Raw genomic sequence first — 12,557 nt, 5'->3', positions numbered from 1 at the left:
GAACACATGTACACGAGTGACAAGCCAAATGAACATGGGTACATCTTTGTTGGTACATGTTCATTGGCATTGGTCTTTATGTACATAATCTAGTAATTCATGTTTATTATGTGTATGGTTCTCTTCCTACAGAAGTGTGTTTTACTAATTCGGGCTCTAAAATGACAACTTGCGGATAAATCAGTCAGGAGATAATATATGACGCTATCAACGTAAATAGTTAAAAGAACTATGCTAATACTTTAATTCATGTTAAAAAAAAACCATTTCTTCTACATACTGCCTGCTAGATACATATTGATTGCATATGAAAGAGAAGACTAGCAACTAACTGATGCATCAACAAGACTAACTGTAACAAAAAACCTGATGCATTACTCGATTAACAATATCAGAGGAGGGGGAGGGAAAGAGGTGAATTCATCTCGACAAGATGACACAAATAATACAAAGGTTTAACTTTCACTAAACTGAACCCTAAACGGGACAAAAAAAACTACTACTATAATACAAGATTATCATAGGGGTAATTGGGTAAAATACATTTCTTTTCTCTTTCCTTGGAAATAGGATGAAAAATATTAATCTTGGTTCCGATGGAGATGGTAAACGATTGAGCCATTGAAGAGTCTGGACACATTTTGTAAGCTTAGGTGTGAATCTTCAACAGTCTTCTAATGCACTCACAAAAATTTATCCTGCACAATCTTGTTTAGTTCCTCCAACTTCTGGATGATTTTGGGACTCATCAAATCCCTGGCCTCTCTAATTAGAGTTCCTTCTTGGCTGAAATGATAAGCATCGACCACTGCTTTTATCCAAGTATGCAGTTTCTCGGGAGTCCTGTGAGTTACACAACGAGCAACGAAACACCTAAAGTGAGGAAGGGAACAACTACGAAACAAATCCTCATGAACCAATAGTACAAATATATTACAGAATAGTAGCAGGAACTTTTGACAAGAAATACATACGTGTACAAGTTATCTACATCCTTCCCTTCAAGCTCTTCTCCAGGAGTAAATGCATCATGCAGAACAGAAAGTCTCTCCTCAGGATCTTCAATGGTTAGGAGATATTTCACAATCCTGATTTCCTTTGGCATTAGCCTCTGAAGATTACCTCTTGCTGTCTTGTACAAATGATACAATACATCCTTTGCCTAGACATGGATAATCAGAAACTAATAAGTGAGCAAGAGAGGCTAATCACGCAGAATTATTTTTTTTAGCCAGCATAAGAGCTTTAATTGACCAACGAAAACATCATGATGTATAATTGAACGATCATGATAGAACCAGCACCACAACATTGCTTTAGATATGTTGACCAGTGTGATGAGCTTGAGCTTAAGTTCTCTTTCTAACCCCTCTTCCAACCTATTATTTACATCCCTGAATTTGTAGTTTAGTAGTGATATGCATAAAATCTAGCTTCCATAAAAGCACATCAAACATAAAGTGGAGACAGAGGTGCCCATTATGTTTCACCAAGTGATTAAACTAAGGTCTTGGAGATATTAGGTAATAGGTTTAACACCTCTCCAACCCCATGAGATGGTGTGTATATTGCAATGAGCTTTGCACATAATACAAATTAGAATAAAGAAGGGAAATTTGACCTATGAAGACCATGTCATTTCTCACTCTTGAATAGGAGATTATAACAAGAATTTCTGTATCAGAAAGTTTATGAAAAAGCGTGCCTTCGGGTCAAGCGCTCTTTCACTACCAAACTACAAAATCAGATTCCAAAGAGGAGTACTTGAGGCGCACAATAGCGCACCGACGCACACCCAATGCGCACAAATTCTTCCTTAATTGTGTGTCACTTCAATAAGGCATAATGAGGTGCTCCAAAGGCGCACTAGGATCCCTATTCCCTATTTGCCTCAATGTGCGAGCTTTTTATACATTGGTATCAGAAAGACAAACAGGGAGAATAAAGGAAATTTCATATAATTTTGCTTTTTTGTCCAGCTAAAATTCGTTAAATCACGCTTCCTACCAGATAGTTTCCCTTTTCAACAGCTGTTCCTAATATGACTATCCAATGTGGATAGACGTGAATGTTGCCACTTGAGAAGAGAGGGAAATCCACACTCCCAAAAAGGCTGGTCAGACTTAAAGAAAGAACCTTCTCATGAGGAGTCGACTTGAAATTAGTAGGCCATCACCAAAATAATAGACATGCACACGCAACACTCGCCTACACATCTGCTACACCAATCAGAAGACAAGCATCATCCACTAGTTCTGCTCATTAAGCTATCCTCTAGAATTTGGAAGCATCATATGTATTTGTTTCACACCCTTTATAGCAGTCCAACTTTACTAGATTCACCCTGTCAAAAAAAAAAAAGACTTTACTAGATTCACAGATATGTTGTGGTAGTTGGATAAGAAATGTGAAAGTAGATCTCTTCGGGTACGAAAACATTTATTCTCTCTTTTCAAGGTAAGCTACCAGAACCTAAACACTAAATAGAAACAGCTCAACTTCTACATGCTTTTATTAGTTTACATAAATGAATTTCAAGCACTTCAGATAATGGCACAACAAAAAAGCCAAAATGCTGAGCCACATAATGAAATGTATTTAATACAAACCCGTATTTTTCAAGAAACTTCTTCCTTTAAAACTGCAAAAATATTTTTCCCCCTAAAACACAGTGTATCCCCACTTTTTGCTTTCAAACTACAGTTAAAGACCAAAGAGGGAAGTGATGTGCTGAGGTCTGACTCATATTAGTAGCCTATCTAGCATAGTCTAGTTGACAATGCCAAATGATAATTAAATAAAACCTATAATATTTTTTATTTTTCTTATATATCTATCGTTTCCATACAGTAAACAAGAAAATCTATCTTAAAGGCTCCATAAATTAGGTTATTAGAATGAAAGCAAGCTATCTCCTAATCCTGGTAGAACATAACAAAACAGTACAATACTGAATATACTCAGCAATCCTGCTGCAATTTGACAAGATTGACATTTTGAACTAACAACCTTCCCAAAAGGATGAAGCAACACCCTGATCCAATATAATGTTCCTCCAGACATCTAGTATTCAAGTGTTCTGCATTTATTTTCAACCACAAGAACCGAATGGACACAAAAGCAGCGACTATTGCAGGTCAATCTCTTTGCCCTGAAGGAAATCCTCTATAGATGAACTAGGCAGTTTTTATGATCTAAATCGGATGAGTCTTTTTAACTTGAAACTGCCATCAGGAATTACATTCTGCCACAATAATTCTTCCCTTGACACCAAGCTTGAGTTGCAGACGAGATTAACAGAAGGAAAGAGTAAAGCATAATTTTAATAATGGCATCATTCTGTATACAGACATCCCTTCTCTTCACTAATACCATAGTTTCTTTTAGAATAAGAAAATATCTAAAACGAGAGCATAAGAAATGGTATAAAATGATGGGTGGTAAAAGTCAAAGTGCAGAGAAGACTCTGGAGTCTGGACCATTGTTGCATAATTCCAGAAGTTCAATAAACAAGAAAAACAGACATAAATTAAGGATTCTACTATCAGACAAGGTTCCAAAACCTTTTCAACAATATTCCACTAGAAATATGGGCATTTCTGTGCTATTCGACATTTTAGCATTAGGTGTAAGCCAATCTATCATGCACACCTCCAGCATGTAGCTGGAGTTCCAGGGCCAGGCCTCAAAGTGGTAGACAAATGTTAAAGTCATCATCACAAAGTCATTTTCACTGTTGATGATAACTCAGGAAGTGAGTTCAGAAATGAGAATGTCAAACTTAAGATATCTTACCTCATCTTTCACCATGTTTGATTCTTTGGCACCAGACCAAGCTTTTGTTATCATCAAAACCAGGGCAGAATCAAGTTCATTCTTCTCAGCCAAGCTATCTATTTTTCTGCAAGCAGCGTCTATGGAGGGAGAATTGATAATGTCCTGGAACTTCACTTCTGCAGCATTTAGAGCCTCTATGCTTTCAGAAGCCGTATCATAAGCTTGTACCGCAGCTAAGCACATGTTCCCAAGCTTCACCACAGCTATTATTGCAAGGAAATATAATTACTAATAAAAACAAGATGATGGGAGAGAGAGTGATAGAGAGGATAAAGAGAAAAGTAAAAAAGAACTCCACAAAGGACAAGAGGCTTAAAAACATACAATTGACATCTAACATGCATAGATGAATACATGGATAAAAATGCACTGCATACATACAACACTGAGCAATTTGCGATGCAAAAAGTATGTAGAACAGTCCACGGAAGCATCATGTCCCCTTTATATGGCTGCAAATAGGTAAGGCAACTCACTGAGTTATTTAAAGCTAATACCACATCTGAAAACATATGCCTGATCAGTTACGCATAACAGGAGACCAGATAGCAACATTAAGCTTCTACTTAAGCTTTCATAATCATGAGTTGCAAATAAAACACATGCTTTTCCAAGCATCTTAGCAAACCTAGGGCAAGAATTGATGTTGTACCAAATGTTCTTTCTTCAAAGTAGAGCCTACTGTGCACCTTATCACTAACAGTCTAGAAAGAGAAGAGCATATAGGGTGGAGTCCAAAATTACTCCATATAGTTATAAATTCTGAAGCACTTGCTAGACTGTGTAGCATGTATGATTTGAACAAATTCAAATCTCTCCTCACCCCCCCCCCCCCTCTCACACAAAAAAGAAATAAGTCGCAAAAACACCTAAAGAGGTCTTCAACTAGTTGATATAAAGTTGGGGTTTTGCAATAATCTGTACTAAAGAAGGAAAAGAAAAATGAAGAAGCTATGTTCACATTTCAGCTCTGCTTTTGCTGCCTTGAAGAACCATAATTCCGTTAATGGAAAATAAAAATAAAAAAATCTTTAAGAGAGTGTCAGAGCACCCTTGGACCTTATTTTAATGCAACTAAAGCTTTTACATTCATAATAGGTCATCACCTAATCAAACAGGATAGCAGACATATAGTGTGAAGGGCCAGGAAGGATAAGTAATTTAACATAAAAAAGTCCCTAACCATTTTGCTCAGCTGGGTTGTCATGATAAGATTCAGCAACAGTGTGAAGATGAACAAAAAATTCTTTAGTAAAGTCTTTACGACGCCTTGCAACTACTTCACCAATTTCCTCTGGGGCTCCTCTCACAACCTCAATAAGTTCATTATGTCTTTGGACATCTTCATCAATCTGTACACAAGAAAAATCATAGTACTTCACAATATAATCTAGAAAAAAGAATGAATCGGTTTGCATGTTACAAAACAAATGCAAGGATGGTAACCGTATCATATGGAGTATACCATGGATGTTAGTTGCCAATACTAGACCGTATGTCTCTCCGATGATACTATGTTACTTTTACTCGAAGAAACCCAAAATGAGGCTTATTTGGAAAGAAGGAAATACATGCCAACAACTGAAATCAGAGAAAATAGTATGCCGCAGCTTAAATGAGGACAAGATACACGTGAAATTCAAGAAGAATCCATGATCACACTCAGAAAGATGACTCATTATACTCAAAATTTTTAGGGAAATTCTACATGGTAGCCTTCAAGTTTCAACTTTTCTATATGGTGGCAAGGAAAAAAAATATATTATACAAAGTGACTCCCAAGTTTAGAAAATTCTACATAGTAGCCTTATTTCATTAATTGATGGCTCAACAATTAAACCCTAGCCATTTCTCTCTCCTCCCGCCTCCCCTTTCTCTCTGCTCCCCAACTCCTTTCTCCCTCTAAACCACAACTAAGCCACCACACAGCACCACCACCACCCAAGAACAACCACTATCCAAAATGGCAAATAGATTGGTTGAGCAATATTTTGGAGGGCAATGGGCTTGATGAATCAGACATGATATCATCTGTTACTTTTGTGCTGACCAACGAGGACACTCATGTTTTGTAAATTAGAAGAGAAATCACAGTAGAAGTTATTTTTGATAGCTCCCTCATATGCACCTCTTACATGAGTCGACAAAAATAGCAATACAGATTTATACACATGCAGAGTAGAATTTATTTGATGTTTGAAAGAAAATTTATCTTAGGGTACCCATCCAACAATAGAATGTTTCTAATGAGCTCATAAATAATATCAACTATCAAGCATTTCTTAGGAATAAGGGGCACTTGTGATATATAGTTCTATACTAACAAGAATGATATAATTATATCAAAGATCACATAATCTTGTTGCATTTCAGTTCATTCACTGTGTTGTGATCCTTGTGGATACAATTTTTGGCTGAGACCAACTCAAATATACTTAAGGACGCATGATGCAGTTTCTTGCGGATTTTTTTCTTAATTTTCTTTTCGTTTATATAATTATATGTTCTAGTTATAGATCGGATATAGAAAATAAGTGATATAGTTTTGAATGTTGTGTGCTACAATTGTTTGTCTTGAGAAACTTTGAAGATTGCATTGGTGCTAATGTGGTTGCGCAGTGATGGTGCTAATGTGGTTGCGCAGTGATGGTGCTAATGTGGTTGCGCAGTGATGGTGCTGCTGTGGTGGTTGGTTGTGGTTTAGAGAGAGAAAGGGGATGGGGAGGAGAGAGAAAGGGGAGGAGGGAGGAGAGAGAAATGACTAGGGTTTAATTGTTGAGCCACCAATTAATGATATAAGCAGGCCACTATGTAGAATTTTCCAAACTTGGGAGTCACTTTGTATAATTTTTCTTTTCATTGCCACCATATAGAAAAGTTGAAACTTGAAGGCCACCATGTAGAATTTCCCAAATATTTATGTGTTCTTTACCCACCTCTTTCAGCTTTCTTCCAAGCCGAAGTAGCTTGTGTTTCAGATCAGGGTTGTCTTCACTACCTGACCTTTCCTGGCAACGCTGAAAAAAGTGGGGCCGAATACAGCTCCATTCTTTGCTAAAGGTTAATAACCTTCTCCAATCCGTTGCACTGGGCTTGTCTACCAAGAAAACTTCAATCAATTTGTCACAAACACGGATCATTTTAAGACTATCTAAGCTGTCAAGATCATCATCTTTCTCATTTGTATCTGCACCATCTTCTGTTGCCTCTTCCTGGAAAGCTTTACCATCAAGAGGTGAAACTTCAGCCTGCTCTTCTTTCCAATCATTGTCTATCATAGATGCATTCCTAATACTTACCATGAAACGGGGATACCGCGACTTATTCGACTTATGGACGTAATAGCCTGAAAAAATTCAGGGAGGCATATCTCATGTAGATTGACAAAGAGTAAGCAGATCAACAGTTGTTTATGCACACAGGCTCAGTGTTCAACTTCGAAGATGTGTAAATCAGAACTAGAGGAGCATACAGAAAAGCATACTAATAAGTCCACCATACCAAAACCAGAAAGCAGGAGAGATACATTGTTTGCAACTACAAGGAGACATGCAGGATGAAATCAACAAGAAAAGCACTCGTTAATTGATAAAGATGTAAGTCACTTGTACAAGTAGCCAAATACTAAGCAATGATGTTTCTCATGCAAAGAAGAGGAAACAAAGAAGATTTGTACGCATGAAAGCAAGTTACCACACAGAATAAACAGGGGAGAAGGCTTTTAGTAGTTTCTAAGGTATAGACATGATCAGGATTCACCTCCATGTTACTATTATCAAACCGACAAAGATTGCCACATTCATTCTCCTATGCGGAAAAACCAAGCTCTTCGCAAGCTTCTTTGGAATACCACCAAGTAATGCTTAAAATTAAGGACATTGCTACATAGGTTCATAGCGGTAATTCTTGGGCACTAATTGCCATATCGTAGTTAGACCATAAACAGCAACAGCATGTCTTCTACTGACTCAAACTCAATGGTGCCACATCATAAGTGACCCCAGATATGGGTTATCAATAACCCTATTTGTGTTTTTTAGTAGCCCCATTGAAGCACTAACTGAAACTGAAACTGAAACTGTGATGGAACCCACAGCAAAGAGTGATAGGCCTTAAAGCTAAAGCTATCCAAGTCCATAATATACCAAATAAATGCAATTTATCATTCAAGAACTTTCATCCAGGCACGTATATGTAACCATGTCGAGACAGTTACAATATACTTATCATGTAAACAAATTAACTCCCTTCATCAAGTTTTAACCAATTCAATTCATGAACAGATACTTCAATAGGAAAACTATGTTCGAATTACAACCTATACCAGAAATTATTCACGCATTCAAAGGAAAACAAATTTACAGTAACTATACATCAATGGTAATTATTTATCTATCAAATTATCCTCCACATGATTCAATAGAACTGGGTAAAAGGTAAAATTACAAGATGGGTACTTAAATAATCCAAAAACATGAATTGGGACCAGAATTTAGGGTTTGTCATTCACAAAAACAGAAATAGGAAGGTCAAACTTTGTAATCTAGCATTCAAAATAGCAAAATAAAAGAGATGACTAACTGAGATAGTGAATTTAACAAAGTACCTGAGAAGTTGGGTTTCCCCCAACGAAGTTTGGCGGGAAAGAAAAGTGTGGAAAGATTTGATAGCTGCGGCTTAAGTGGAGCGTAGCATGATGGTAGAACCGCCATTGAAGACAGTTCCATCGCTCCATACATTTTGTTTTAGTTGCAAATTTACAGGCTGCACCGTTGCAACAATGGTGGTTCTTGTTAGTCTGTTTCGTAATTGATTATGCGTGTGCATCATAATTTAGCTAATGTCATTTTCAAGTTTTTTATAGTGTATTTTTTTTTACTCATTTATTGTAAAATACTTCCTCCATCATCTATTAGTTTACCCCCTTCTCTTACACAGGTATAGTATTGGGGCATATAAAGAGAGAAAAAAGATTATTTATACTTAAAGTTGAATATATGTGTGATGAAAAGTTTGTAGTCTCATTCCAAAAACAGCAAAAAAAAAAAGGGTAAACTAATAAGGGACACCCTTAAAAGGAATATGGGTAAACTAATAGAGGACGGAGGGAGTAATAGAGAGAAGTGAAAAAGTAGTATTTTTAGGTGGAAAAAAAACAAATATAATAATATTACGTATAATCCATCCGTTTAGGACCCTTGGTGGCATCCATTTTAGCAAAAAAGTCGCGTCAAAGGTCAAAAGTGTCATCTAATATGACCTTGAAACACATGCCCCAAAATGGACGTAGTGGCACTCATTTCGATCAATTTCTCGAAATTCGGACCCTTAACGACGCTTGGTGGCTTTCGTTCTTAAAAGAGAAAAAAAGTGTTGATTTGAAGGTAAAAAATGAAATTTAAGATTGTCTCAAATCACCTATTTATTAAGATCGTTTCTAAATAGGATCGTTTTGAAGGTCGAAATCGCTCGTTTAAGATCGTCTCGAGTCACGTACCCAAGAATTTGACGTATTAATCATTCTCGAAATTCGCGTCCATAAAGGGCGTTTTATGGCGTCTATTTTGTCAAAAAATTCGTTTCGAATGTCAAAATCGTCTTAAGATCATCTGAAATCAAGTGTCCCGAAAATTGATGTATTGGTACTCATCTCGACCGGCATACCGTTTGTGTTCCTTAGTGGGTGCTTGACAATGTCATTTATCCGAAAAGCGTCGTAAAGTAGGTACAAATCAATATGTAAGATCCCTTCGAAACACGTACCTCGAAAAGCTTGAAAGGCAGGACCCAAAAACAAGAAAAAAAAAGTAAATGTTCAAATTAAAAAAAAAATATTCGAGTAATATTTTTCTTTTCTTACTTTCTTTCATTTTTTTTATTTCTAGAAGAAGTTTGGGTCTAAGATAGAGCATGAGTTTTCGTGATCTTGTGGTCAAGTCTGTGATAAAGCTTGAGTCTTAAAAGTCGATTGTGTTGTTGCCTCAAAATCAACGGCTATAAGGTGACACATGGCTCCATCACAGCCTTACAAGTGGCGCCCACCTATACTGGTAAAGTACATGGGTCATAAGTTTGTACTCCCTCCGTTTCCTAAAGATCTTCCCTCTTTCCGTTTAAGGGTGTTTCCAAAAGATCTTTCCTCTTTTGCTTTATTCCTTATTTGACAAAACAAATTTCCCTATTTACCCTCTCATGTCACTATCATATGGTCCACCATTACATTATTAATTCAATTTTACTCCCTTTCTCTCTCCTACTTTAACCCCTTTTTATTTGTTTATTTATCTTAACCCCTTTCTCTCTCCTACTTTACTCACACCATGCCCCACACAACTTGATTTTCCTTGGTATCTGTAAGATCTTTAGGAAACGGAGGGAGTATGGACTAAAGCACACTTTTCGGAGGAAAAGGTGTACTAAAACCCTGCTTGTGGCCCAAAATTGTACTTAGGCCCAGTGAAGGTAAAGCATATTTCTGTAAAAGGGTGAGGTGTACTATCCAATCAGCACCTGCTACGTGTCACATCATTATTGCTTAGCCAATCAGATGCCCCCAAATTAGGGTGACATCAAGGTACAACAGTCATTTCAAACAGTATAAATCAGGGGAAAGGTACGTTTTTCAGAGCATAGTACTGTTATTTTGCAATAAATTCTCTCTCTCTACTTTCTCTCTCTAAAAATTCCCCTGATACCTGACTTAAGCTTCCGAGGGGAAATTACCACCCAAACCTCCAGGGTGGGTCCCTTTGTGCAGGTTTCATAACTCAGGTTCGGGATTCGAGTCCAGGCGTTGTTGCACAAGTCTCCTAGTTGAGAACCTACTGTTGGGGATTGTAGTGGTGATTTACTAGTTTTGCACTACGTAACATTTGGCGCCGTCTGTGGGGAGATGCAACAATGACTAATTGTCACTCATCCAATGTTGCTAGGAACAGAAGCTTTGAGATACAAGTGGAAGATATAGTGGGTGATAAGAGGCCACCCCGAGGACGAGACAGGCCTTCTGCTGCCGTTGGTCTCTCTGGGGGGAGTAGGGGCCCTATCATCCAGGAGAATCTTGACCGTCCAGTAACAGCTGGTCATCTGGAAAATGTCTTGAACGACTTCCAGGCTAGGATGGCCGCTGTCATGGAGGAGCAAATTAAAAGCAATATGCTGTTTTTTCAGGTTAATCCAGGGCAGGATGCTGCGATGCCGCTTAGGGGGCAGTCCCAAGAGGGTCGTCCAGGGACAAGCCGACCTCCTCGGTAGGAGAAGACAAAGCCACTGTCTAAGGGAAAGCAGCCAGCCGTCAGTGAACCAAGAAGGAGGATGGACTGGAAGTTGGTAGTCCGTCCGGGAGATAGCATTCCTCCTAGTGGTCACAAGATGGAGACGGATGCTAGGGAGTACTTGGAAGCCAAGAGGGAAACTGCTCTCCAGCGTTCGGCCTCAAGGATTATTATTATTATTTATTATCATTATTATTTATTAATTTTTATTATTTAATTATTAATATTAATTAATTATTAATATTAATTAATTATTAATATTATAATAATTAATTAATAATTAATAATTATTTATTAATAATTAATTATTATTAATTAATAATTAATTATTATTGTTATTTATTATCATTTTTATTTATTATTAAATATTATTTTTAATAATTTATTATTATAATTATATATTAATTTATTTTTATTTATTAATTAAGTAGTTATTACTATTAATTATTAATTATGATTATTAAATGTTAATTATTAATTATTATCATATAATTATTTATTAATAATTAATTAATAATTAATTAAATATTATTATTTATTATTTTTATTAATTATTATAAAATAATAATTATTATTATATTTAATTATTAGTATTATTATTAATTAATTAATATTATTAATTATTATTATTAGTTATTATTATTAACTACTAATTAATATACTTATTGATTAATTAATTATTATTAAATATAAATTATTATTATTAACTATTAATTATTATTATTTTATTATTATTATTTCATTATAATTATTTTTAATTATAATTATTATTTATTAGATTATTAATTATTTTTATTAACCATTATTATTTATTATTATTTAACTATTAATTTTTTTAATTATTATTTATTATTATTATTATTAATTAAGATTATTATTTATTAATTATATTTATTATTATACATAATTAAAAAGCTCAGTTCAGCTCTCTTCAGCTCATTACAGTGCAGTTTCAGCTTTCTACAGTGTACTGCAGATCAGCTGCAGTGCAGTGTAGTGTAGCGCAGCGTAGTGTAGTGCAGATCAGCTCAAAAGAACGGGGCCTTAGAGCAGTGTCTCTTAGGAGATGTTTTTCCAAAAGGGTATGCAAAGCAAAGATGTCTAGGATGAGGGAGATCATCCTCTGGATTTAGGCGTATCGAAAGCCGTAAATCCTTGTTGATCACTAATAACCCTTCACAAGCATCTGTTTTTTGAATGTTTTTACCCTTTTTAGCATCCTTAATCTTCCACTTTTTTGAGCTCATTGTGACTATAATAAGTAGAAGTATTACGGAGTAGTAACTAGTTAGAGTGGAGATAGATAATGTATGATTTGTGGTGGGTGTGTTAATATAGTTGAGTTACACTATAGGAGTGGGGAGAAGTTGAAGAGACAAAATTTAAAATGTTTGGAAGAATCAATGCCAAAGCTTTGGGAAATGATGTTAGAATATACGGAATAAT

The 12,557-nt window shown here is 35.9% G+C and overlaps 1 protein-coding gene across 1 annotated transcript; it reads right to left on the bottom strand.

The window, feature by feature from the left end:
- Window positions 1-353: 353 nt before the first annotated feature.
- On the bottom strand, window positions 354-8,675 carry LOC104896987 (hypothetical protein). Its single transcript, XM_010683783.4, has 6 exons — window positions 8,444-8,675; window positions 6,774-7,183; window positions 5,021-5,189; window positions 3,796-4,040; window positions 975-1,162; window positions 354-843 (listed from the first exon to the last, which is right to left on the bottom strand). The coding sequence occupies exons 1-6, from the start codon at window positions 8,574-8,576 to the stop codon at window positions 684-686; spliced, it is 1,305 nt and encodes a 434-aa protein (XP_010682085.2). The 5' UTR covers window positions 8,577-8,675; the 3' UTR covers window positions 354-683.
- Window positions 8,676-12,557: the final 3,882 nt, after the last annotated feature.

The sequence above is a fragment of the Beta vulgaris genome, chromosome 6 (assembly GCF_026745355.1).
Source record: "Beta vulgaris subsp. vulgaris cultivar EL10 chromosome 6, EL10.2, whole genome shotgun sequence".
Taxonomy (NCBI): Eukaryota; Viridiplantae; Streptophyta; class Magnoliopsida; order Caryophyllales; family Amaranthaceae; genus Beta; species Beta vulgaris.
The sequence above is the reverse complement of the archived record's forward strand: the minus strand, read 5'-3'. Positions and strand labels throughout refer to the sequence as shown.

Bases quoted from the DNA above. Each gene is read 5' to 3' on its own strand.
- LOC104896987 (XM_010683783.4), bottom strand. From the start codon at position 8,576: ATGTATGGAGCGATGGAACTGTCTTCAATGGCGGTTCTACCATCATGC. The intron at 7,184-8,443 runs GTACTTTGTTAA...GAATTTTTTCAG, and splicing joins GGGGAAACCCAACTTCTCAG to GCTATTACGTCCATAAGTCG. The intron at 5,190-6,773 runs GTGGGTAAAGAA...TCTTGTGTACAG, and splicing joins TTGGAAGAAAGCTGAAAGAG to ATTGATGAAGATGTCCAAAG.